Source organism: Delphinapterus leucas, chromosome 11 (genome assembly GCF_059928025.1).
Source record: "Delphinapterus leucas isolate spDelLeu-1000000601 "Yukka" chromosome 11, BTC_Dleu_Yukka2, whole genome shotgun sequence".
In the NCBI taxonomy this organism is placed as follows: Eukaryota; Metazoa; Chordata; class Mammalia; order Artiodactyla; family Monodontidae; genus Delphinapterus; species Delphinapterus leucas.
In genome coordinates this window covers 44,312,983-44,335,776 of record NC_143139.1, presented here as the reverse complement: position 1 = coordinate 44,335,776, position 22,794 = coordinate 44,312,983, and the positions used below count along the sequence as shown (strand labels likewise).

General features: G+C 46.8%; 1 protein-coding gene across 4 annotated transcripts; it reads left to right on the top strand.

Annotated features, from left to right (window-relative positions):
• Positions 1 to 3: 3 nt before the first annotated feature.
• Positions 4 to 22,737, top strand: TIMELESS (timeless circadian regulator). 4 transcript variants are annotated; one of them, XM_022571829.2, is made up of 30 exons: positions 29 to 81; positions 6,827 to 6,925; positions 8,513 to 8,675; positions 8,831 to 8,984; positions 9,271 to 9,385; positions 9,480 to 9,542; positions 9,826 to 9,927; positions 10,105 to 10,260; positions 10,505 to 10,638; positions 10,833 to 10,920; positions 11,204 to 11,380; positions 11,744 to 11,961; positions 12,208 to 12,311; positions 12,455 to 12,624; positions 14,496 to 14,630; positions 15,112 to 15,263; positions 16,313 to 16,410; positions 16,503 to 16,623; positions 16,730 to 16,931; positions 17,203 to 17,348; positions 17,969 to 18,054; positions 18,143 to 18,260; positions 18,350 to 18,432; positions 19,391 to 19,533; positions 19,729 to 19,906; positions 19,988 to 20,056; positions 20,180 to 20,298; positions 21,491 to 21,704; positions 21,827 to 21,931; positions 22,072 to 22,737. In XM_022571829.2, the coding sequence occupies exons 3-30, from the start codon at positions 8,591 to 8,593 to the stop codon at positions 22,143 to 22,145; spliced, it is 3,609 nt and encodes a 1,202-aa protein (XP_022427537.1). In that variant the 5' UTR covers positions 29 to 81; positions 6,827 to 6,925; positions 8,513 to 8,590; the 3' UTR covers positions 22,146 to 22,737. The 4 variants fall into 4 exon arrangements, with proteins under 4 accessions (XP_022427540.1, XP_022427537.1, XP_022427538.1 ...); XM_022571830.2 differs by having other exon boundaries at positions 6,827 to 6,929; XM_022571832.2 differs by lacking the exon at positions 6,827 to 6,925 and having other exon boundaries at positions 4 to 81.
• The last annotated feature ends 57 nt before the right edge of the window (positions 22,738 to 22,794 follow it).

Below are 22,794 nucleotides of genomic sequence, written 5' to 3'. Positions count from 1 at the left end.
GTGGTCCGGCCCAGCCGGGTGGCGGGAAATGTGGCGGCAGCTGTTGGCTCCGCGGGGACCCTGAGGACCGGCGGGGAGCGGGTGAGTGTCTGGGCGAGAGGGCTCTAAGCGGACTGCGTCCCTTCAAAGCCGCGGGGGCTCTTCTGGGAGGCGCGGAGTTCCCTTTCCCGTCACCCGGTTTAAAGGCAGGGGGCGGGGCGCGCGCTTTAGGTGCGCACGCGTCCCCACCCCGTGTCTTGTGTGGGAGCCGCAGCATTTCCAACTCTCCTGGGACGTCCCCTCGTTTTCCCGACGCCATTCTACACAGATGGGTCCTCGCGCAGCGGTGCGGCTGTGATGGGAAGGGGCTTGAAACCCTTACAATAAGACAGAAGCTTCCCGGGCATTTCCACTTCGGAATTTTCCATCCAGTTCAGACCCGAAAAAAATAGGTGTCCAGCTTGGTGGTCAGCAGGAGCTGGGATTCACTGGTCGCTTGACTTAAATCTTGAGTTTTTATAAAATGGATTTCTCATTCTCTTCCCTCCTTTCCCTCGGGTAGAAGGCTTAAGGAGGATACAGCCTCTGCTTGGGTTTGTTAGCCGGACCATCAGCCGTTAATTAAGCTCCTTCCCTTGAAGGAGGTCAATTCTTGGACCTTCGTGCTGCCACTACATAATTACCGTTTTAAAAAGTCAATCTGGTCATTTCAGATTAAATTTAAAACTCCTCTTTGGCCTCCCACGGTCAAGTTTATATCCTTAGGTGGGTGTCCATGGCCTTTGGCAGTCTGACTCTGATCCTCTCAGCTGATTTTCTAAAGCTCCCTATCATTTTTTTCTATCTCATGCACTCGACTCCCAAACCTATGGAAAGGGTGTGTCTGCATTGTGCTCTTTCATGCTTTGGTACCTGTGCTCCTGCTGTTCCCTCCACTTGAAGTTCTTGCCAGTTCTCTGCCAGGTGAACTTCTCTTTCAGGAGCTCAGTTGTCCCGCTGAAAACCTCTATTTCCAGCCCTCCTGGGCCAAAGTAGTCACTTATTCCTCTGTGTCCCTGAAGTATTTTACCTCCCTCTATTATCAGTGGCACTTATACAACTGAGTAAAAGGTTACTGAGCTCCTAACATGTACTGTGCCGTGTGCTCAGTACCAGGTGGACAAGATGAATAGAACAGAGTTCCTGCCCTTAAGGAACTGGAAGGAAGAACACATGTAAATGAGTCCTCTGCAGTTACAGGGTGACAAAGAAGTCTGCCCTGGCTTCCTTACTCCTCTCGCTCAGAACTCTCTTGAGTAAGTTTATCTACTTTCACAACTTGACACACCACCTTACATCCTGATGCCTCCAAATCTCCAGCCCCATCCTCTCCTCCCTTAACTTCGAAACTTGTCTACTTCAGCTTAGAAAGCATGTGTTGAACACTTATGATACCTGCTGTGGCCCGGGTTCAAGCCCTGGTTGGGGAACTGACATCCCCCAAGCTGTGTGGCAGGGCCACCAAAAGAAGAAAAAGATGCAAGCCTGAGGAGCATCATCTCTTAAGGAGGAGTGCAGGAGCAGCCAGTATGAGGTCAAGGAAAGGCGTTTGTTTTGTTTTGGGGGTTTTTCCCACCCCCTAAGATGGCGGAGCTTTGAGCAACTCATAACATATGGGAATGGAGCCAGTATAAAGAGAAAATTGGAAACAAATGAGGAATGAGGAAGAAGCAACTGAGGGACGAGAAGTAATTGATCATTCACAAATGGAGGGCTTAGATTCATTTGAAATATGTATGTTTTTAGGCTTGGGTGGAGAGAATTGAGACACTTCGTTTCTGATGATCTCAGTTGTTCTGAGAGGAAGGGACCTGAGACACCAGCTGAGAAGTGTGGGAAGCAGTGGAGTAAAGGGGCTTGAGGGTAACGGTGAAAGTTAGAAACAGCTGTTCCTTGGGAAGGAGAAGAGGGAGAGGACCAGGAACACAAAGGATTTGCTGGGCCAGGCTGAGGACCTGTTCAGGTTGGAGACCACATTTGTTGTGTATCATTTTGCAGGGTTGTTTGGTTTCCTCCAGCAAATCTGAGTCTAGATTTGAATCCAGGAGTCTACAAAGCAAATGGTTGCATTGATCTGAGGTTGGGATCTTTTGCAGAGTGAATGCAGTAAAAGGAAAAAAGATTGAGACCTTACAGAGAGTGATATGTTTAGTGATACACCAGTAGGATATGTGCTCCTGCTTGTGCGACCCCAGTTTGATCGTTTTGTTTTTCAGCTCAGAAATCTTCAGTTAGTCCCAGGCTTATGTTCTAAATCCTTGAATTGATAGACAAAGACCAAGTTTTCCCATAAAGCTGGTTCCAACCCTCTTTTCCATTTTTTTCCTGTTAAGACTCCTCTATTCATAGTGGCTCCCTCTCTGGTTTTACTCTGGCAAATTCTCTGCTGAAGTTCCCCTCCTCCTCTCAGCTGCCTCAATTCTATGAAGCCTTCACAGGCCCAGTTCTAATCACACTTTCTCTGACAAAACCTCCTTGGCCACTTTAACCTGAAAAGAGCCCTAGTTTTTCAGAATTTTTTTTTAATATCACTTAGAGCTAGTACTGACTTTCTTTTACATTGTTTCTTCTATATTAGGTGGGTTTTATTTCTGCAACTAAATTCCTTAAATTTCTTTAGCACTGCAGCCACTGCACCTGCACAGCATTATCTTTTGCCTAGGAGGATTTTCGTAAGCACTTAGTGACTGACTATAGAGTCCAATAGATGGAGAGGAAATTAATATTTTGAGAATTCTTTGTGCTCAACACTCAGTATAAGTGTTTGATATCAGAGCTTCTCAAACTTTTGTGGTGAACGACCAGTGTTTTTCCCCCCCCCCCAGGCTGTTGCAGACCAGTACTTTTCTTTCTTTCTTTTTTTTCTAGCTTTATTGTGATATATCACTTGAAACATAAAGTACTTTTCTAAAATAGTAGAACTAGAATCATATTATTAGAAAAATTAAATTACTAGAGAAATAACGTGAAAAAAAGACATACAGAACATAGGCATTTTTACTATTAGATTCAACAAACATCAACTGCATCAAATTGCTATAAGATGTTCTAAATGCTTATGTTTTGTTTTTGTCCATATCTTGATGCAGACTGCTAACAGTTTGTGGACCAGCAATGGTCCGTTGGTCCACAAATGACACTGATTTCCATGATCTCATTTGAACCACCCCCTACGTATTTTTCTCTGTGTACTGATAAGGAAACTGAGGTTTAGGTTAAGCCACATGCTCAAGATCACCAACTTAGTACTGGACAGAACTGGAATTCAAATGCCAAGCGTCATTCTGTTCATACTAGTGAATCTCAGAGCTGGTTCTTAGAGCAGGGTTGGTTTGGGACAGAGTTTTTTGCTTGGTTTTATTTTGTTTTCAAGAAATGTGTTAATTTTCTATTTTGAATTGCAAGCGTATTTAATATTTTATCCTTTATTTTCCTTTGGTTCTTGCATTTTGAGGCCTGCATTTGAGATGATTATTGCTTCATCTCAACTGCTTAGTACTTAGTTGAGTGAGAAAAGTAACTAACATCACTTTTAAATGTCCAGATCTGCTTTGTCTAAGGTATTTGACAGAGTTCTCATCTGTCTATGATAAAATGTGAAAATACAACATAATGAGTTTTTTCATAAAATTAAATGTATTAAAGGACTGTACTTTATTCTGGGATTTTTGTCCTTCTTAGGTTTTTGTGGGGGTTTTTTGGTGTTTAAATACTGAAAACAATGTATAGCAATTGTGTGGGTGTTTTTTATAACAGCTGTATTGAGATATAATTCACATACCATAAAATTCACCCTTTTAAAATGTACAATTCACAGAGACGTGCAACTGTTACTGCTATCTAATGTTAGAACATTTTTATCACCCCCAAAAGAAACCACATAGGTCCCTACTAGCAGTCACTCCCCATTGCCTCCTCTCCCCAGTCCCTGGCAACCACTAATCTACTTTCTGTCTCTATGGATTTGCCTATTCTGGGCATTCCATATAAGTGGAACCTTACAATATGTGACCTTTTGTGTCTGGCTTCTTTTATGGAACGTAATGTTTTCAAATTTCATCTATATTGTAGCGTGTATCAGTACTTCATTCCTTTTTATTGTCAAATAATATTCCATTGTGTTGATATACCACTTTTTGTTTATCCACTCATCAATTGATGGACATTGGGGTTTTCCACATTTTGGCTATTATAAATAATGCTGCTGTGAACATTGGTGTGCAGGTTTTTGTGTGGACGTACATTTCATTTCTCTCAGATATGTACCTAGGAGTGGAATTGCTAGGTTCTATGGTAACTCTGTTTAACGTTTTGAGGAACTGCCAAACCAACTTCCGCGGCAGCTGCACCATTTTACAGTCCTACCAGCAATATACGAGGTTTGTGTGTCTGTATTTTTTTTTAACTGTCCTTAAGTTACAAAATTTAGAGTCTGCCACCTTAGGTTAGTCTCCCTAAATTGAAAAAAAATTAAAGACCCATCCATGAAATCCAGAAGTTTGGAAACAACTATATTACCCCAGTCAGTATTTTAAAACAAAGCAAACAGAACAAAAAACTCAAAAAAACCCTATCTAGAAGGTCATCAATTAAAAAAATGATGAGAACTAACTGCTGATTGTTGAATAAAGTTGTAGACCACCTTTGCATCTTTTTTTTTCCCCCGCCTTTGCATCTTGATTTTCCTTCAGCATAATAGTCTTGTATATGTTAAAGCAGTTCCCAATTATAGGATCATTTGGCGAGCGTTTCCTAAATACTGTGCCTGTGCCCGTACTCCCCAGCCCCTGGAGTTTCTGAATATTTGGACAGGGCCTAAGCAGGTATCCTAAGGTGGTTTTAAAGTACAGCCTGGCTTGAGAATGACTGTTTAGGTAGTTGGGACATTGAGGGTATAATGTTAATGCTTTTACTTGCATGTTTTGTTAATTCTAAGATAAACATTTTTTCAGAAAAGAAAAAAAAAGAATTTCTTTTTTCTCTTGGTTCTTTGGCAAGCCAGAATGGCTGGTTTTCCTGTTTTGCCTTTGTTCTGGGTCAAAGAAGTGGCATGGGGAGAATTATTTTCAAAGTAGAAAACTCAGGAAGGAGAGTAAAGTACTCCGATTAGAACAAAGAGAAATTAAAAGCTTGTATATATCTGTTCTGTCCCGTTGTCCTGAATAGCACTTGTGGTTTCTCCTTTTCCCTCTTTGTAAGAGGAAAGAATTTGGTGGTGGTAACTATAGTGAGCCCTGTGCTTAGTCATTAGCTGGGGGTCTGCCCAGGAAGAGTAGGGCTGAGGTGGGTCCTGGAGGTGCTGCCAGCTAACTGCATTCTTTGCAGCTGAATGGAAAGTTCTTTCTTGAGAAATCTGAGCAGGCACTTCCATGGCTGCCACAGTATCCTTTACCTTATTTCTCAGATAAGGAAGCTAAGACTGAGTTGATGAGGAATAAATGGGCGGGTAGGCAGTGAAGCCAGGACTCTGACCCCACCTTCTGAACGTTGTACTGTTCTTTCTATTACACCAAGTTGCATTTAACAGTTTCTACTGAATGTCTATCTTATGAAAGAAATTCAGTGCATTCAGAAATGCATAAAACATTTAGTAGAGGAGAAAAGATGTACTCTAGGTTATTATAACGTAAAGGGGTAGTTCAGGGCTTCCCTGGTGGCGCAGTGGTCGAGAGTCCGCCTGCTGATGCAGGGGACGCAAGTTCGTGCCCCGGTCCGGGAGGATCCCACATGCCGCGGAGCGGCTGGGCCGGTGGGCCGTGGCCGCTGGGCCTGCGCGTCCGGCTCCGCAACGGGAGAGGCCACAGCAGTGAGAGGCCTGCGTACCGCAAAAAAATAATAATAATAAATTAAAAAAAAAGAAGTAGTACAGTGCCAGAGGAGGAAGTCCATTTAGAGTGATATGTGCGGTCAGATCCTGTCCTGCTGTAGGCTATGAGGGAGAGCTTCGTGGAGAAGTGGCATTTGAGCTGGATCTTGAAGGTCAGGTAGAACTTTTGGAATTAAGGGAGGTGGACCTTCTAGAAGGAGGAAGCAAGGTTTAGAGAGCACGTGAGGGGGCTCTATGTCTTGGAATGTGTATGTTTATGTTCCTGGGCTGGGGGACTAGATAGCCAGAGGAGGCACCTAAGGCATGGATCTAAGAAGTGGTGGGTTGGATGGGTAAGTGTGAAGTAGAGATAATCAGATTATAAGTGGTTTAGGAGAGGAAGATGAGGCCACACAGACTAGGTGAGTAGCTTCTAGATAACTGCATGAAAAGAGAGTGAACTGTAAGTTTTCTGTCCCTGGCTCTTTTTTTAATAGCATGTTTCCACCAGTGAAGGCTGGAACTCCTGTTTAGAGCTCTTTTATTCCAGTTCTAATGAATAGGCCCAAGACTGCCAGCTTGCCTCTTGTAAACCCAGTTTGCCTGGGAGCTTTATAATAGTCATCTTACCCATTTCTTCCTCTACTTTGCTTGTTGCTCTCTGGTTCTGTCAGAAATGCAGGGGATTAGAACCTGAAGTCTTAGGTCTCTTACATAACCTCTTCCCTTCTCACATCTGCAAGGATGCTCCTTCCCTATCTTCTTTCCCCTCTAGCTTTTATTTAGGTAGCCAGGTAACAGCAGTTACCACCTCTGTTATTTTTGCCTTTCAGGTAAACCGATGTGTTGAAAGCAGAGGTTTGAGTACTCTGCCGGGGCCAGTTTTACAAATATTGAATATTAGAGTTGGTCTGCTCTGTGTGTGTCTGTGTGTATACACCAGTGGTCTGTCTGGAAAAACTAGATGTACCTTTTTTTTTTTTTTTTTTTTTTTTAAGCTAGATCTATCTTGGAGGAGAGTCACAGATCTCACACACTGCACCTGCCTCACTGGAGCCCAGCTCTTAGGGTCTGCAAGTCCCATGAGAAAGGGGAGCGAAGGCAGGTATCGCTTCAGTTTTCCTGGTCATTCTGTGGTTTACTGGCTCACTGTTGCTGGGCTGAGCGGTCAGAAAGGAGATTAGCACTGGGTAGGGGAAGGGAAAGCAGCAGCCTAGAGAAGTAGCCCAGTTACATAAATGCATGGAGATAACATCAGGCATTAAACCTTGGTCCTTTGGACATGGCCCATTTCTTATTCCTGTGGGGGAACAGGGGTGGAGTTGGAGGTACGTATGGAACAGGGAAAGGTGTTTTTAGAGGAAGCTGCTGCGTGCTGAGAGTGTGGCTGAATGTGACAAGGGGACGCATAGTGAATGTAGTGTGTGTGTGTGTGTGTGTGTGTGTGTGTGTGTGTATGACTAGTGTCAGGTTCTGAAACATCCAGGATCTGTGCCTACTTGATTATCTGATGAGGGTTTAGGGATCTTAATAAAAGGGGGTGTGCTTCAGAAAAGGAAAATGGTTCTTCTGTGGAGAGGGACAAGGAACTTAACTAGTTCCTATTTACTTCTTTTTCTCACCCATTCTGTTAGGTACTGGCTTCTACTAAGATCACCAAAATTTAAGAGTAACTTTGGGGAGGAGAGTGAAGGAACTTTCTTTACACATCCCCAGAGCGTCAGAAGCCTCAGGGCTCCTGGGATATATCAGATCCTCAGTGGGATCACTGTACAGTCAGAGCTGGGTTTTCTCAGTTCTTGTGGTACAGAAGAGCTATAACTGTGTGGGTGGAAGGTGGAGGGGGACCGGGTCCAGCAATTTTTTAATTTTTGGCCATGCTGCGCAGCTTATGGAATTAGTTCCCCGACCAGGGATTGAACCTGGACCGTTAGCAGTGAAAGTGCTGAGACCTAACCACTGGACCGCCAGGGAATTCCCCCAGCAATTTTAAGGCAGAGGGAAGCTCATTCTCCCACCTTCTCACAAGGCTGCAGAGCTTTCTCAGGGTGAAATTCTCAGAGTTGATGCCCTTTGCTAACCAGCCTTTCTTTCTACTAGGATATCTAGACTCAGACATACTGTTTCTACAGTTTCAGACCCGATTTAGAGGATGGGATGGCTTAATTCTTAGTCTCGGAGCTTCCTGGGTAGAAGTCTTAACTTAAAGCTTTCCCCGGGACTGGGAACAGCACTTTCGGTGCTGACAAAAGTGAAGCATTTGAGGACCTTGATCAGAATACTCAGAGCATTAGGGTCCTGCCTGCTCCCCCCTCCCTTTTATGGGGAGGACCCTACATTTGTTTTGTTTTGGGGTTTTTTTTTAGATTTATTTATTTGTTTATTTTTATTTTTGGTTGCATTGGGTCTTTGTTGCTGCACGTGGGCTTTCTCTAGTTGCGGCGAGTGGGGGCTACTCTTTGTTGTGGTGCGCGGGCTTCTCATTGCGGTGGCTTCTCTTGTTGAGGAGCATGGGCTCTAGAGCACAGGCTCAGTAGTTGTGGTGCACAGGCTTAGTTGCTCTGCAGCATGTGGAATCTTTCCAGAACAGGGCACGAACCCATGTGCCCTGAATTGGCAGGCGGATTCTTAACCACTGCGCCACCAGAGAAGTCCCCCTACATTTGTTATCTTTCCTTGTCTCTATAGGCCTCATCATTTCTAGCTCCCTTGGCTCCACCTGCCTTTCTTCTCTAACGGCTGGTCCACTGATGTGTGGACTTGTACATGATGAATTGTGAACTTCTAGCCACATGCAGTGCTCTTGGGTACTTGGAGGGAGACACTTACCACAAGGAGCCAGATTGCTTAGGTGAGTCGCTTTTTGAGGTAACAGGTTAAAAAAAAAAACAACACTTGCTTGAGTCTAGGTCTTTTGAATTTCTCAAGCCATGGGTATGAAAAGCACATGGGCCTGGGTAGAGCTTCTGCCAGGGTTCCATGTAAGTGTTTATTCTGTCCATGAAGAGAGTGTGAAGGATTTGATCCGCTACTTGAGGCATGAGGATGAGACGCGAGATGTACGGCAGCAGCTGGGGGCAGCGCAAATCCTGCAGAGCGACCTCCTACCCATCCTTACCCAACACCGCCAGGACAAGCCTCTCTTTCATGCTGTTATCAGGTTGATTCCCCAGCTTTTTTTTTTTCTTTAATTGAAGTATAGTTGATTTACAATGCTATGTTAATTTCTGCTGTACAGCAAAGTGATTCAGTTATACATATACATTCTTTTTTATATTTTTTTCCATTATGATTTATCACAGGATATTGAATATAGTTCCCTGTGCTATACAGCAGGACCTTGTTGTTGATCCCCCAGCTTTTTAACATATACTGTGTGCCAGCCTTTGGTATTTGTGCCTGGTGAGGAAACTGAACAGCTTCTCCCTCCTTCATGGTCTCCCCAGGCTGATGGTGAACTTGACACAACCAGCCTTGCTCTGTTTTGGCAGCGTGCCCAAGGAGCCCAGCTTCCGGCACCACTTTCTGCAGGTGCTGGCGTACTTGCAGGCCTACAAAGAGGTGAGGTTTTCCTCCAGAATCCCGAGGCAGAGTTTGGGGGCGGTGGGAAAGGAGAGGGCGGGGGCTACTTAAGGTCCATCCCCCTGTTTCGTAGGCCTTTGCCAGTGAGAAGGCTTTTGGAGTCCTCAGTGAAACTTTGTATGAGCTGCTGCAGCTGGTGAGTCTCCGCCTCACAAGATCCCAGGGGACAGTTAGCGCCCTGCTCCTCCCCTGGGCAGAACCCCAGGTGGGGCGTCAGAACACGCGGGGTTTGGAGATACGGTCCCAGTGCTCGGGGGTACAAGTCCAATTCGCTGTCTCTGCTGCCTCGGGACTACTCGAACTCTTCCTTCTTTCTTTTTAATCCTGATTCTTCTCTGTGCCTCTCTCGCCCCATCAGGGTAGATGCCTCCCGCCTTCCACAGGGGGTCTTGTCCTCTAACTCTCCTTCTTCTGACCAGGGCTGGGAGGAACGGCAGGAGGAAGACAGCTTGCTTATTGAGCGGATCCTGCTGCTGGTCAGAAATGTTCTCCATGTCCCAGCCGACCTTGATCAGGAGAAGGTGATCTTGGCTGGTCCGAGTTCTTGTGCTTGATTAGGTTGGGTTGCCCCTTTTTCGCTGTTCTGTCCTCTGACGAAACTCGGGAGGGACCTTCGTCAAGGAATGAGTTGGAAAACCTCAAGGCAGGGCAGTAGAACTGACTGATCTCCCCTTTCTCCCTCACCGCTCACTGCTCAGAGGATCGATGATGACGCCAGTGTCCACGACCGGCTTCTCTGGGCGATTCACCTCAGTGGCCTGGACGACCTGCTCCTCTTCCTGGCCAGCTCAACTGCGGAGCATCAGTGGAGCCTCCATGTGCTGGAGATCATCTCCCTTATGTTTCGTGACCAGGTGAGACACTCACCTGTTGCCTCAATCCCTTCCCTCATGTCCGTTTCTGCTGTGCAGCCGGAATTGCTCTTGTATCATGACTGAAATACCTGGGGAAGGCAGGTGCCAGGTGGAATAGCCATGTCTTAAGTACAGGGTCCCATCAACAGTCCTATTTTGTTCACTCTTTCTGTCCCCACTAGGAGTGAACTCAGAATAGGAAATGACTGTCCTTCTGACTCTTCCCTCCTTGTTCTAAATCTAGAACCCTGAGCAGCTGGCAGGAGTAGGGCAGGGACGCTTAGCTCAGGAGCGGAGGACAGCTGTGGCAGAACTGGAGGTGTTGCGCCAGCGAGAGATGGCAGAAAAGAAGACTCGAGCCCTGCAGCGAGGCAACAGGTGAGTGGTGGAGAGCCACTCTACCCATGTTCCCATTCCTGCACTACGGAATGCTAGGGCTTGGGCCAAATGCTAAGGCAGTGGTGACGAGAGCACTTTGCAGTTACAACATGCTCTGATGTGCTGCTGAAAGAGAACGGGGATGGAGCCTCCAGAGAATTGAGGAATCACCCTGGACTTTTTTTTCTCTGCAGGCATTCTCGATTTGGGGGCTCCTACATTGTCCAGGGCTTGAAGTCCATTGGGGAGAGGGACCTCATCTTTCACAAAGGTCTCCACAATGTGAGTCCGCTCCCATCAGGGGTGGGAACATTGTGGAGTGGGGGGCCTTTACCTCTCTGGAGGTAAAGCTTCTCTGTTCTTGGGCTTAGAAAGTTGGAAACCTAGGAGAAATAGAGCTTTTGGCATTGTCTCTACCTGCATCTTCACTTAGTACCAGAGGGAGAGCACCTTCTACCTTCTACAAGTTTCTTCTGAGAAAACTGTAGTACCAAGGATGTGTAAAGAGCTGCCGGAGAGGGAGGTGGTTAGGAGTAATTCTAATTCCCTCAACCTACATCCCCAGCTCCAAAACTACACTTCCGATTTGGGAAAGCAGCCCCGACGGGTACCTAAACGTCGCCAGGCTGCCCGGGAGCTGTCCGTGCAGCGCCGCTCTGCCCTCAACGTGAGACTCTTTCTCAGAGACTTCTGCTCTGAGTTCCTGGAGAACTGCTACAACCGGCTCATGGGCTCGGTGAAGGTGAGAGCCTAGGAAATATGGAGTAGAGAGGTGATTGGGGTAGCGGTGGGTAAGAAGGGCAAGTTGGGGAGGAACCCATGGAAAGCTGACCATAGAGAGTGGACTAGTAGGTGAGACGGATGTAGGGTGCCCCTGAGACATGGTGACGAAGTCAGGAGGCAGTGGGCTATCGATACGACCAAAAAAGCTCTAGAGATTGCCACAGAGGAAGGGGAAGGGAACGTGGGGAGAATGAGAGAGGGATGGAAATTTGGGTCCTAGAATATTGTTACAGTGGTGTCCAGGGTCCACATGGTCATCATAGGACAGGAGGAAGTTGGAAGCCCTGAGGTCATGAAGTGGTCTGTTTTTCCTTGACATCAGGACCACCTGCTTCGGGAGAAGGCTCAGCAGCACGATGAGACCTACTACATGTGGGCTTTGGCTTTCTTCATGGCCTTCAACCGAACTGCCTCCTTCCGGCCAGGCCTGGTTTCTGAGACCCTCACCGTCCGCATCTTCCACTTCATTGAGCAGAACCTCACCAACTACTATGAGATGATGCTGACCGACCGCAAGGAAGCCACCTCCTGGGCACGCCGGTGAGCGGGAGGAGAAGTGGGGTCAGAGTGGTCATCTTGGCCAGGCTGGGAATCTGAATGCCTGAATTCTGGATGGTACTTTCTGTCCCGTCTCAGGCTTCAGGTGGTCACCTGGGGAGCAAGGACTGGCTGGGTCATTGAGTTTTTGATGGAACTGTTTTGGCAGGCGAGGGTGCAAAGGGTGATACCGTTTCCATGAACCAAGGTCCTAAGCTGTCCTCCGTTTTACCCCTTTCCCTCTCACAGGATGCACCTGGCTCTGAAGGCCTATCAGGAGCTGCTGGCCACAGTGAATGAGATGAATGCATCCCCAGACGAGGCTGTGAGGGAGAGCAGCCGCATCATCCAGAGTGAGGCCTCGCTTGGTCTCTGATCCCGCCTTCCCTGCCTCTTGATCTGAATCTCACTCTTCCCAGACCCAGCTTCACCCATCTCTCCTTTCCCCAAGCTTTCCAGGTCAGTCCTTCCATTCCTTTCTCTTCCCTGTTTCTAGACAACATTTTCTATGTGATGGAGTACCGAGAGCTCTTCCTGGCACTCTTTCGAAAGTTCAATGAGAGATGCCAGCCCCACTCTTTCCTTCGTGACCTGGTGGAAACCACCCACCTCTTCCTCAAGATGTTGGAGCGGTTCTGCCGGAGCCGTGGGAACCTGATGGTGCAGGTACTGGGCAGCCCAGGGTGTGGAAAGAGCTGGGGAGAAAGGGTGGGGGACAGGAAGGACAGGGGGCTCTTTTTCCTCACATTTTCTGTAGCTTAAGCTGGTCTGTTAGAACTACTCTGAACTAAGGGCAAGAGTTTCGTTGGTATTGCTGATGTAGTTCTGCCTTGTGAGTCTCCTCTCATTAGATTGATCCCTGATCTACCATAGGTATCTTAATTCATTCAGGAAACATTTATTAAACACCTGCTCTGTGCTAAGCAGATGAACTCTGGGGGTTCATAATTTTATTTTATTTGTTTATTTTTTTTAAAGATTTTTTGTTTTTTGATGTGGACCATTTTTAAAGTCTCTTTGAATTTGTTACAATATTGCTTCTGTTATGTGTCTGTTGTGTTTTTTTGTTGTTGTTGTTGTGTTTTTTTTTTGGCCACGTGGCATGTGGGATCTTAGCTCACTGACTCCGGATCGAACCCACAGCCCCTGCGTTGGAAGGTGACGTCTCAACCACTGGACTGCCAGGGAAGTCCCAGGGGGTTGATAATTTTAGAATTTAGTAATTATGCTGTGCTATTTCCTGGTTATACTTCAGAAGCACTGTAATGAGATAGAAAGCACCTTACATTAAAAGTCAGAGGACTGGGGACTTCCCTGGCGGTCCAGTGGTTAAGCCTCTGAACTTTCACTGCAGGGGCCCAGGTTCGATCCCTAGTCAGGGAACTAAGATCTCACATACCGCATGGTGCAGCCAAAAAAAAAAAAAAAACTCAGAGGTCTGGGATCTCATCCTGTATTAGTTACTGTTAGAATAACTTAAGCTGCTTGTGTGAGTCCTGATCTTTAAATAAAAGTTGGTTGTAACATCTACCCATGAGCCTGAAATGAAATAATAAATGAAAAGTCTGGGACAAGAAGAAAACCTCAAGGAATTTCTAGTCCTGGACACAAGGACTCTGCTTTGTAAAAATTTTCCTATAATTCTATTTGCTATAGGTTAAAACTCGGTCAGAACTGGGCTTGAAAGGGGCTGTAGTACCAATGAGCCTTTTCTAAAAGGTCTATTTACACTCGGAGCTCTGTTGTATTAGCAGTACTAATAGGTTCTATCATTTATCGAGTGTTTACTATGTCTCAGACGTTGTGCTAAGGTTTCCCTATAATCCTCACAATAGCACTAGGGCACATGTGCAGAGTGGTTAAGCAACTTGTCCAAGGTCTTGCTGGTATATGGCTAGCGTCGATACTTAAATCCTGGTCTGCTGGAATCCAGACTCATGCTCCTGACCTTTAGTGTGTTTATAAGTTCCTTGAATAAAGGACAAACCTCATTAAGGGCCTCACAGGCCCTCCTGTTTGCCCACAGCGAAGACTGGTTCACAGCCATGACTTGGGGGAGTGGGGTCGGGGTATTGATTCTCATTCTCCTGCTTTTCAGGAGAAAAAATTGTAGTTTACATTTGCAGAGTGTTTTGCATTTTATAAAGCCTTTTCATATAGAATTTTTTGTCCTCAGAGCAAATTTGCTCATTCTCTAGGCTTCTGTTTAAGGTATCACTTCCACAAGAAATGAGTCACGTGCTGTTCCTGGGTTTTGCTATGGCGTTTTATGCTCAGCCATGTTCTAGGTCTTATCCAGGCTGTAGTGTCATTTACCTGTCTACTTACCTGTCTCCCCCACTAGGCCACAAGTGCCTCAAGGGCAAGGAAATGTGCTCTTCACTGCTGCTTCCCCATTGCCATTGAGTAGCATATAGTGGTCACTCTGTGAATGTCTGATTAATTCAGACATCTAATTAATTAGTTAATAGAGGACATTGATGGGGAAAAGGCCTCCCTAGCTCTCGTGCCATCCTAACACAGTTCCTTCTCTGTAGAACAAACGAAAGAAGAGAAAGAAGAAAAAGAAGGTCCTAGATCAGTCCATAGCTTCTGGTAATGTCCCCTACAGCCCAGAGGAACTGGAGTCTGTGTGGCCCTCCCTGGCCGAGCAGCTACAGTGCTGTGCCCAGGTAAGTAGTTGCAGAAACTCTCTCTTTCTTTCTTTTTTTTTTTTTTTTTTAATATTTATTTTTGGCTGCGTTAGGTCTCCATGGCTGCACGCAGGCTTTCTCTAGTTGCAGCAAGTGGGGGCTACTCTTCATTGTGGTGCGCGGGCTTCTCATTGTGGTGGCTTCTCTTATTGCAGAGCACGGGCTGTAGGTGCATGGGCTTCAGTAGTTGTGGTGCGTGGGCTCAGTAGTTGTGGCATGTGGGCTCTAGAGCGCAGGCTCAGTAGTTGTGGTGCACGGGGTTAGTTGCTCCGTGGCATGTGGGATCTTCCTGGACCAGGGCTCGAACCCGTGTCCCCTGCATTGGCAGGTGGATTCTTAACCACTGTGCCACCAGGGAAGTCCTACGCTCTGCTTCCTGAGGGTAGTGCTCTGGACAGGCTCTCTGGGTCTCCCCCCACCACCAACAACTGTTACCAAAGCTTTAATAATCCCTCTCTAGGATCCTGAGCTCAGCTTGGACTCCATGGTTCCCTTTGATGCGGCCTCAGAGGTGCCCGTGGAAGAACAGCGGGTGGAAGCCATGGTGCGGATCCAAGACTGTCTCCTGGCTGGCCAGGCCCCACAGGCCCTGACCCTTCTTAGGTCTGCCCGGTAAGAGCCCCGCCTACCCGTCCTCCCACATCCAGCCCCTGGGCTTTTGGGGGCAGGGAGTGGCTTTCACTGTGGCACAGGGTTCTCAGTCTTCAAGAGAGAAGTCCCCTCAGAAACGCTGGGGCTCTGTACAGGGAACTGAGTCCTGGGGAGTTTTAGTTGGTTTATTGGGAGGTTTACTATTTGTTTCATTTTTGAGAAATATTAGCACAGTTAGTTGGGGAAAAAAAATAAAGTTAATTCTATGAGCCAAAGATAGCCATCATTAACATTTTGATGAGTTATCTTCCAGAGTTTTTCCCTCTGTGTTATATATAGACATATCATATACACCTTCTTTTACAAGATTGAAATATTGCAGTACTGATTTATAGTATTTTTTTCACTTCTCAGTATATTGTGAGCATCATTTCTTTTTTTTTTCAAATATTATATATTTATTCTGGCTGCACCGGGTCTTAGGTGAGGCACGTGGGATCTCTCCTGCGGCATGCGGGATCTTTTAGTTGCAGCGTGCAGACTTCTTAGTTGCAGCATGCAGACTCTTAGTTGTGGCATGTGAACTCTTAGTTGCAGCAGGCATGCAGGATCTGGTTCCCCAGCTAGGTATTGAACCCAGGCCTCCTGCATTGGGAGCGCGGAGCCTTAGCCACTGGACCACCAGGGAAGTCCCGTGAGCATCATTTCTCATCAGATATGTTTCTGCAATTATTAATGGCTTTAAAACACCATTGTGAAAACAGCGACAAATAAATAGATAAATAAATAAATTTATAAAAACAAAAAACACCATTGTGTGAATATGTACATTTGTTCAACATTTGTTCAAATGTCACGCATTTAGATTATTTGCCTTTTCTTCCTGTATGATTTTCTTTGCAGTGTGGCTTATGAGGGAAAATTTCCCTAGAGTCTTTGTTTCATCTTTGAAATAACAGTCTGCATTCTTTTTCCAGCTGGAAAATAAAATAAGTCTAAATTCCTTCTCCCACTTCAAATTATAACTGAGATATTATTTAAAAAAAGCCTTTTTTCTCTCTGTGCTCCAGGGAGGTGTGGCCAGAAGGAGATGTGTTTGGCTCTCAGGACATTTCCCCAGAGGAGGAGATTCAGCTGCTGAAGCAAATCGTCTGGGCCCCGCTTCCCCGTGAGTCTCCCATTTCCTTCTCATCTCTCTCCTTCCAGCTCTTCTCTAGCGCCAGCGTCACAGACACCCAGTAATCCTCAGTCTTTCTATAGGGCAGCAGGGACCAGAGGAACAAGGGGCGGAGGAAGAAGATGAAGAAGAGGTGGAGGAGGAAGAGTTGCACATGGTCGAAGTGTTGGAGAAAGAATTTAACTTTCTGGACTACCTGAAACGGTGCGGGCCGGGAGGATGGAATTGGTGTCAGGATGGAGACCGTGGGGCTGTGAGGACGACCACACGTCCTCATGCTGACATCCTCTTGCTCCCTGTCTCGGTGCAGCTTTGCGAACTCAACTGTCATCCAAGCCTACGTGCTGCTACTGCGGAGCTACAAGCAAAATAGCGCCCACACCAACCACTGTGTCGTCAAGATGCTGCACCGGCTGGCCTATGATCTCAAAATGGAAGCCCTGCTTTTCCAGCTTTCCCTCTTCTGCCTCTTCAATCGTCTGCTTAGCGACCCTGCGGCTGGGGCCTACAAAGTAAGGAGATACCAAAGAATGGGGTTCTAGAGGTGTAGGGGAGTCCTGGGGTAAAAGGATAGGGGATAAAGTGCCCTGAGCCGTGTCAAGGCTGAACGATGAGAGAACGGTGAGGAAGTAGACAGGCAGGTTGAGGGAGCTGCAAGGGGAAGGATAGAAGAGGCTGAGCGAGGAGGGGGCAGCTGGGAACAGGCGTAGAAAAAAATACCTAAAGGCCCATGTTTATGTACATTTAGGCCACAGGCCTCACAGCAGTCTCCCACTCCCACAGGAGCTAGTGACTTTTGCCAGATACATCCTGGGCAAGTTCTTTGCACTGGCCGCAGTCAACCAGAAAGCCTTTGTGGAGCTGCTATTCTGGAAGAACACAGCTGTGGTTCGAGAGATGACTGAGGGCTATGGCTCCCTGGATGGCAGGTGAGCTTGAGGATGGGGAAGGCTTGGCGGTGGGGAAGGGGGTGACACAGTCACAGAGTGTTAGAGCCGGAAGAGCTTGCAGATCAGTTGGTGTAACCTTTCTTTCCCTTTCGTAGGTGAGAAAACAAGCCCCGAAGGTGAAATGCTTTACCTGAGGTCACCTGAGAGAGGAACTGGGATTGACCCTAAGTCTCCTGTCTACTCTAGTTTTCTTCTTCACCAGCGTTCGGGGGGGCAGTCAGAGTGGGGTGGCCCCCCCAGAGAGAGTCTATATGTGCCTTATCCCAAGATGTGCTGGGAAGCCATAAGGATGCATAGAAATATTTGTCCTCTTTCCCTGAGTATCTCAGCTCCTCTCTTTTCACTCTTCTCTCTCTTTCCCATAATACTCTCAGCCCCTGCAGTGTCAGGTTCCATGGGCCCAACCTGGAAAATCTTAGTTTGACTTTTGGGTTCTTAAGTGGAAGGAGAGTAAGAGGAAGGAAGCACACCTTAGGCCTCTGCTAGCTGGCTCCTTTATGGTACCTGCGTTGCCCTTATTCCTTTTAGAAGAGAAGACCTTTGGTCTCCTCTTTTTGAGCCAACAGTCTACATGCTCCCCTTCTCCTTTCCCCATTTAGATCTTCTAGTCACAGACCCCCTGTGTGGAGCCCAGAGGAGGAGGCCCAGCTTCAGGAACTGTACCTTGCGCATAAGGATGTGGAAGGTATGAGGCCTTGAGGTCTGAAGAGCATGAGGAGGGCAGCCTGAGCTCCGGGACCCCTCTTCACTGCCTCACTCCTCCTCCACCTCAGGTCAGGATGTGGTGGACACCATCTTGGCACACCTGAAAACTGCTCCTCGGACACGCAAGCAGGTCATCCACCGTCTGGTACAGCTGGGACTGGCTGACAGTGTCAAGGACTTCCAGAGGTAGAGGCACATGCTCTGGAGGGAACTGAGATGGGGAATCCACTCTTCACTCCCTGAGCTCCCCCTTCCACTGACACTGCCCTGAACAGGAAAGGAACCCAGATTGTACTGTGGACGGAAGAGCAGGAGCTGGAGCTGCAGCGGCTTTTTGAGGAGTTCCAGGGCTCTGATGGTAAGTGAGGTGGAAGCTCAGGGAACCTCTGAAATGAGAGCCAAGCTCTCAATTTCTTTTCCTGCTGCTTCCTGTTCCCAAGGAAGGCTTATCCTCTCCTTCCTGTCCACTTGCTCTGTTTGTGATGTCGTTTTTGTTTGTTTTTAAATATATATTTTTTTTCTTTTTTATTGTGTAAGTTACAGGTATACAATATAGTGATTCACTATAGTCACTAATTTTTAAAGGTTATACTCCATTTATCGTTGTTATAAAATATTGGCTGCATTCCCCATATTGTACAATGTATCCTTGTAGCTTATTTTATACCTAATAGTTTGTACCTCTTAATCCCCTACCCTTATCTTGCCCCTCCCCCTTCCCTCTCCCCCCTGGTAACCACTAGTTTGTTCTCTATATCTGTGAGTCTGCTTTTTTGTTATATTCATTCATTTGTTTTATTTTTTAGATTCCACATATAAGTGATATATAATATTTCTCTTTCTCTGTCTTACTTACTTCACTTAGCATAATGCCCTCCAACTCCATCCATATTGCTGCAAATGCCAAAAATTCATTCTTTGTATGGCTCAGTAGTATTCCTGTGTGTGTGTGTGTGTGTGTGTGTGTGTGTGTGTGTGTGTGTGTGTACCACATCTTCTTTATCCATTCATCTGTTGATGGACACTTAGGTTGCTTTTATACCTTGGCGATTGTAAATAATGCTGCCATGAACATTGGGGTTCATGTATCTTTTCAAGTTAGTGTTTTTGTTTATTTTTTTGGATATATGCCCAGGAGTGGAATTGCTGGGTCATATAGTAATTCTATCTTTAGTTTTTTGAGAGACCTCCATACTGTTTTTTGTGGTGTCATTTTGGAGTGAATTGAGCTATAGCCTCTTTCCAAAGACCTCTGTTTCCTTTACTAATCCCTTTCCCCTGTTGCTCTTGGGCATTCACACTTTCTTTCTCTTTAGATGTCCTGGGTAATATCATGAAGAACATCACAGCCAAACGCTCACGGGCCCGAATAGTAGATAAACTGCTGGCTCTGGGGCTGGTGGCTGAGCGGCGGGAGCTGTACAAGAAACGCCGGAAGAAGCTGGCGCCTTCAAGCTTGGTAACAGTCTTACCCTGGCTCTGCCAGCTGGGCCTGCCCCCCCTGAAGTGCTCCTTAGAAGTAGCCCACCCAGATTCTTCCTGTCTCAGGCTCTTCTGAGTAGATACCCCCAGCGCGGTGGTCAGGAACCAGAGGACTCCACTCAGTTCTTCTTCTTGTCTCCTTTTGTTCATTACCCACCCCAATTAATTTTAGCCTAATGAAGAGGAGTCCTTGAACGATTTTTGCCAGGAAGATCTAGAAGAAGAGGAAAACCTGCCAGAGGAAGAGAGTGAAGAGGATGAAGAGAAAGAGGAGGGCTCAGAAGCAGAACAAGCCCACGGTGGCTCCGTCCTTTCAACTCAAAACCTTGGGCAAAACCTGCATCAGGAAGGTGAGGGCCCAGTTGGGAGAGATGTCTCAGGTGGTGGGGTTGGTTGTATGGGCCAGTTATAAGTTTTCCACCTTCCCTTAGGCTTTTCTGCTCCCCTCCTGTGGCTCCAGAACTGCCTCATTCGAGCAGCAGATGATCGGGAAGAGTTTGGTGAGTGGATAAATGACGGTTTCAGGAGGACTGGGGTCTGGAGGCTGCTGGAGACCTGGTCGTGGGATGGAGGGCCAGTTCTTCCTTCACATCTTCACCATGTGACCATTGACCCTGTCCTAGGCTGCTCTCAGGCAGTTCCACTGGTGCCACTGACAGAAGAAAATGAGGAAGCAATGGAAAATGAACAGTTTCAGCAGCTGTTGCAAAAGCTAAGGGTTCGGCCTCCTGCCTCTGGGCAGGTAAATACACCAGTTACAGCATCAGCCAAGCGTGTTGGTGCTACTTTAAGATACATCTCCTCCTCCTCATTTCCTGTCATCTCTGACCGTGACTCCTGCAGCAGCTGTCTTGCTGATCTCTCCAATCTTCCCTTCTCCTAAGTCCATCTTCCACACTGCCCCCGAGTTATCTTTCTAAATTACAGTTTTGATTATATCACTTCCCTGATCAGAGCACTTGATGGTTCCCCACTGTTTGCAGGACAAAGTCCACAGCCTCCAGGCGGTGTCTCTGGCCTCGGCCAGCCATTGCAGCCTCACAGCCACATCACCACACACCTGCCTGACACTACAGTCATCTGGGGCTACTTTCCATCCTCCAAACAGTAGGCTTTTTCATACCTCCAAACAGTTGATCATGCCAGTCCCCCTACTGGAAGGCTCCAGCCTCATACACAAGGTGGCAGATCACCCATCTTTCCTGATGAACACTCCACCCAACCTTGAAGATAGTTCAGTTGTCACTTCCTCAGAGAAGCAGTCTCTATCCCTCCGTCAACCCCCCTACCCCGACACGGCACCAAAATTCACAGATATTCAAGTCTCGTATAAAATGGCATAGTATTTGCATATAACCTATGCACATCGTCTCTAGATTAATTGTAATACCTAATACAATGTAAATGCTATGTAAATAGTTGCCAATGTGCAGCAAATCCAAGTTTTGCTTTTTGGAACTTTCTGGAATTTTTCATTTTTTTCCCCAATGTTTTTGATCTGCAGTTGGTTGAATCCATGGATGTGAAACCCTCGGACACGGAGGGGCAACTGTAATCATTTTGGCGGCTGTGATTTGTTCATTCCCTTAATATAGCCCCAATCCTGTGGTGTTACAGTACATTGGTTCTTTCTCCCCTTAGATTGTGAGTTCCCTGAGAGCAAGGATCATATCTGACTCACCTTTAGATCCCCAGAATCCATTCATTTACTTATGTAATTAACAACTGTATTTACTGGGAACCTCCTGGTGTATCAGGCACTGTGTTAGACATTGGGCACATACTGGATAAATAAGCAATAAGTAGAGCTCACAACCCTTATGGAGCTTCACCAATGTAGGCTCATATTTATTCAATGAATAATATCAAAATCTGGTGGACTAGAGGCTGCTCCTTTCCCACTACTCTCATTTTCAACTTCTTTGCCCCTGTAGGAAACCTTCTGGCGAATTCCAGCCAAGCTGAGTCCCACCCAGCTCCGGAGGATGGCAGCTTCTTTGAGCCAACCAGAGGAGGAGGAAAAGCTTCAGCCAGGATTAGAACCTAAGGTCCCTGGAGAGCAGGGCCCTGAGGAGGAGCACCGAGCACATGCCCCGAGGGCCCTCCTGTCAGCCGGGAAAGAGAAAGCAGGCCTGCTGTCCCCAGAGGGTAATACCAGGACCACTTATCTATTGAGTACTTACCCAGCCCTGTGATCAAGAGGGCTGATAGGGTATTTGAGACTATGAGGACCTAGTTCCCTAATTTCATGCCTCTCATGGTCGTTCCAGAGGAAGGGACTGATGGTGGGAAAGAGCAGCTGAAGGTGGCACCCAAGAAGCGACAGCTGTTGGACAGCGATGAGGAAAAGGAGGAAGATGAGGGCGGCAGCAAAGGTAGGAGGGTCTGGTCGGGACCTGCCTTTTCGTCTAACCTCTAGCACTCTTCCCTCCAGTCCTGAAGGTAAATGCTACCATCCTCCTTCCCCCTTAACAAGTTTAGATATCCTGTCTTCTCACCCCTGTCATTCCCATAGCACCAGAGTTGGGAGCCCCAGGAATCCGGAAGAAGAAGCGCTTTCAGATTGAGGATGATGAGGAGAGCGACTGAAGAGCCAGATGCCTAGGGGCAGAGACAGACCCATTTTTAAGTGGTGAATTTAAATCTGAGCTTGGAGGGGCATATAGGACCTGGAAACTCCTCTTACTGGCCAGAAGCTGTGGAGCCCTGGGCTTCCCCATGGATTTAGGGTCCAGGAAATCCAGGCAACAGTGTTGGCCTCCTGTTCAGTCACTTCTTGCTCCTCCCACTTTTATCAGTGTGCCTCAGTAGCTCTCTGGAGACTTATTCCTCTTCTTCTTTGGTTAATAGCACACCCTGGCAAAGGAGAGGAGTGAGTGAATATAGAAGGCACCTTGGACCCCTCTTACTGGTCTGTTCCTTTTGGCTTTCTGCTGGAGGTGGGTCACAGCACTAGATGGGGTTTTGTGACATGATGAGTGGGGATGTTGCACCATTTTTAAAAGGCACTAGACGAGCCCATCCTCATTTTCTTTCCTATGATCACCCCCTGAACACCAGATTGAGCCCAGTTCCTAATGTTGAAATAGGGTTGGGATGCAATACTCTTTAGATGATGAACGTGTTTGGTTGGTGTTTGGCATTGAATTAAACATGTAAAATTAAAAGTTGCCAATGTTGATCTGACTTGCCAATCTGTCTAAATACCTCAACCCTCCACCTGCTATGTTTGTTTAAG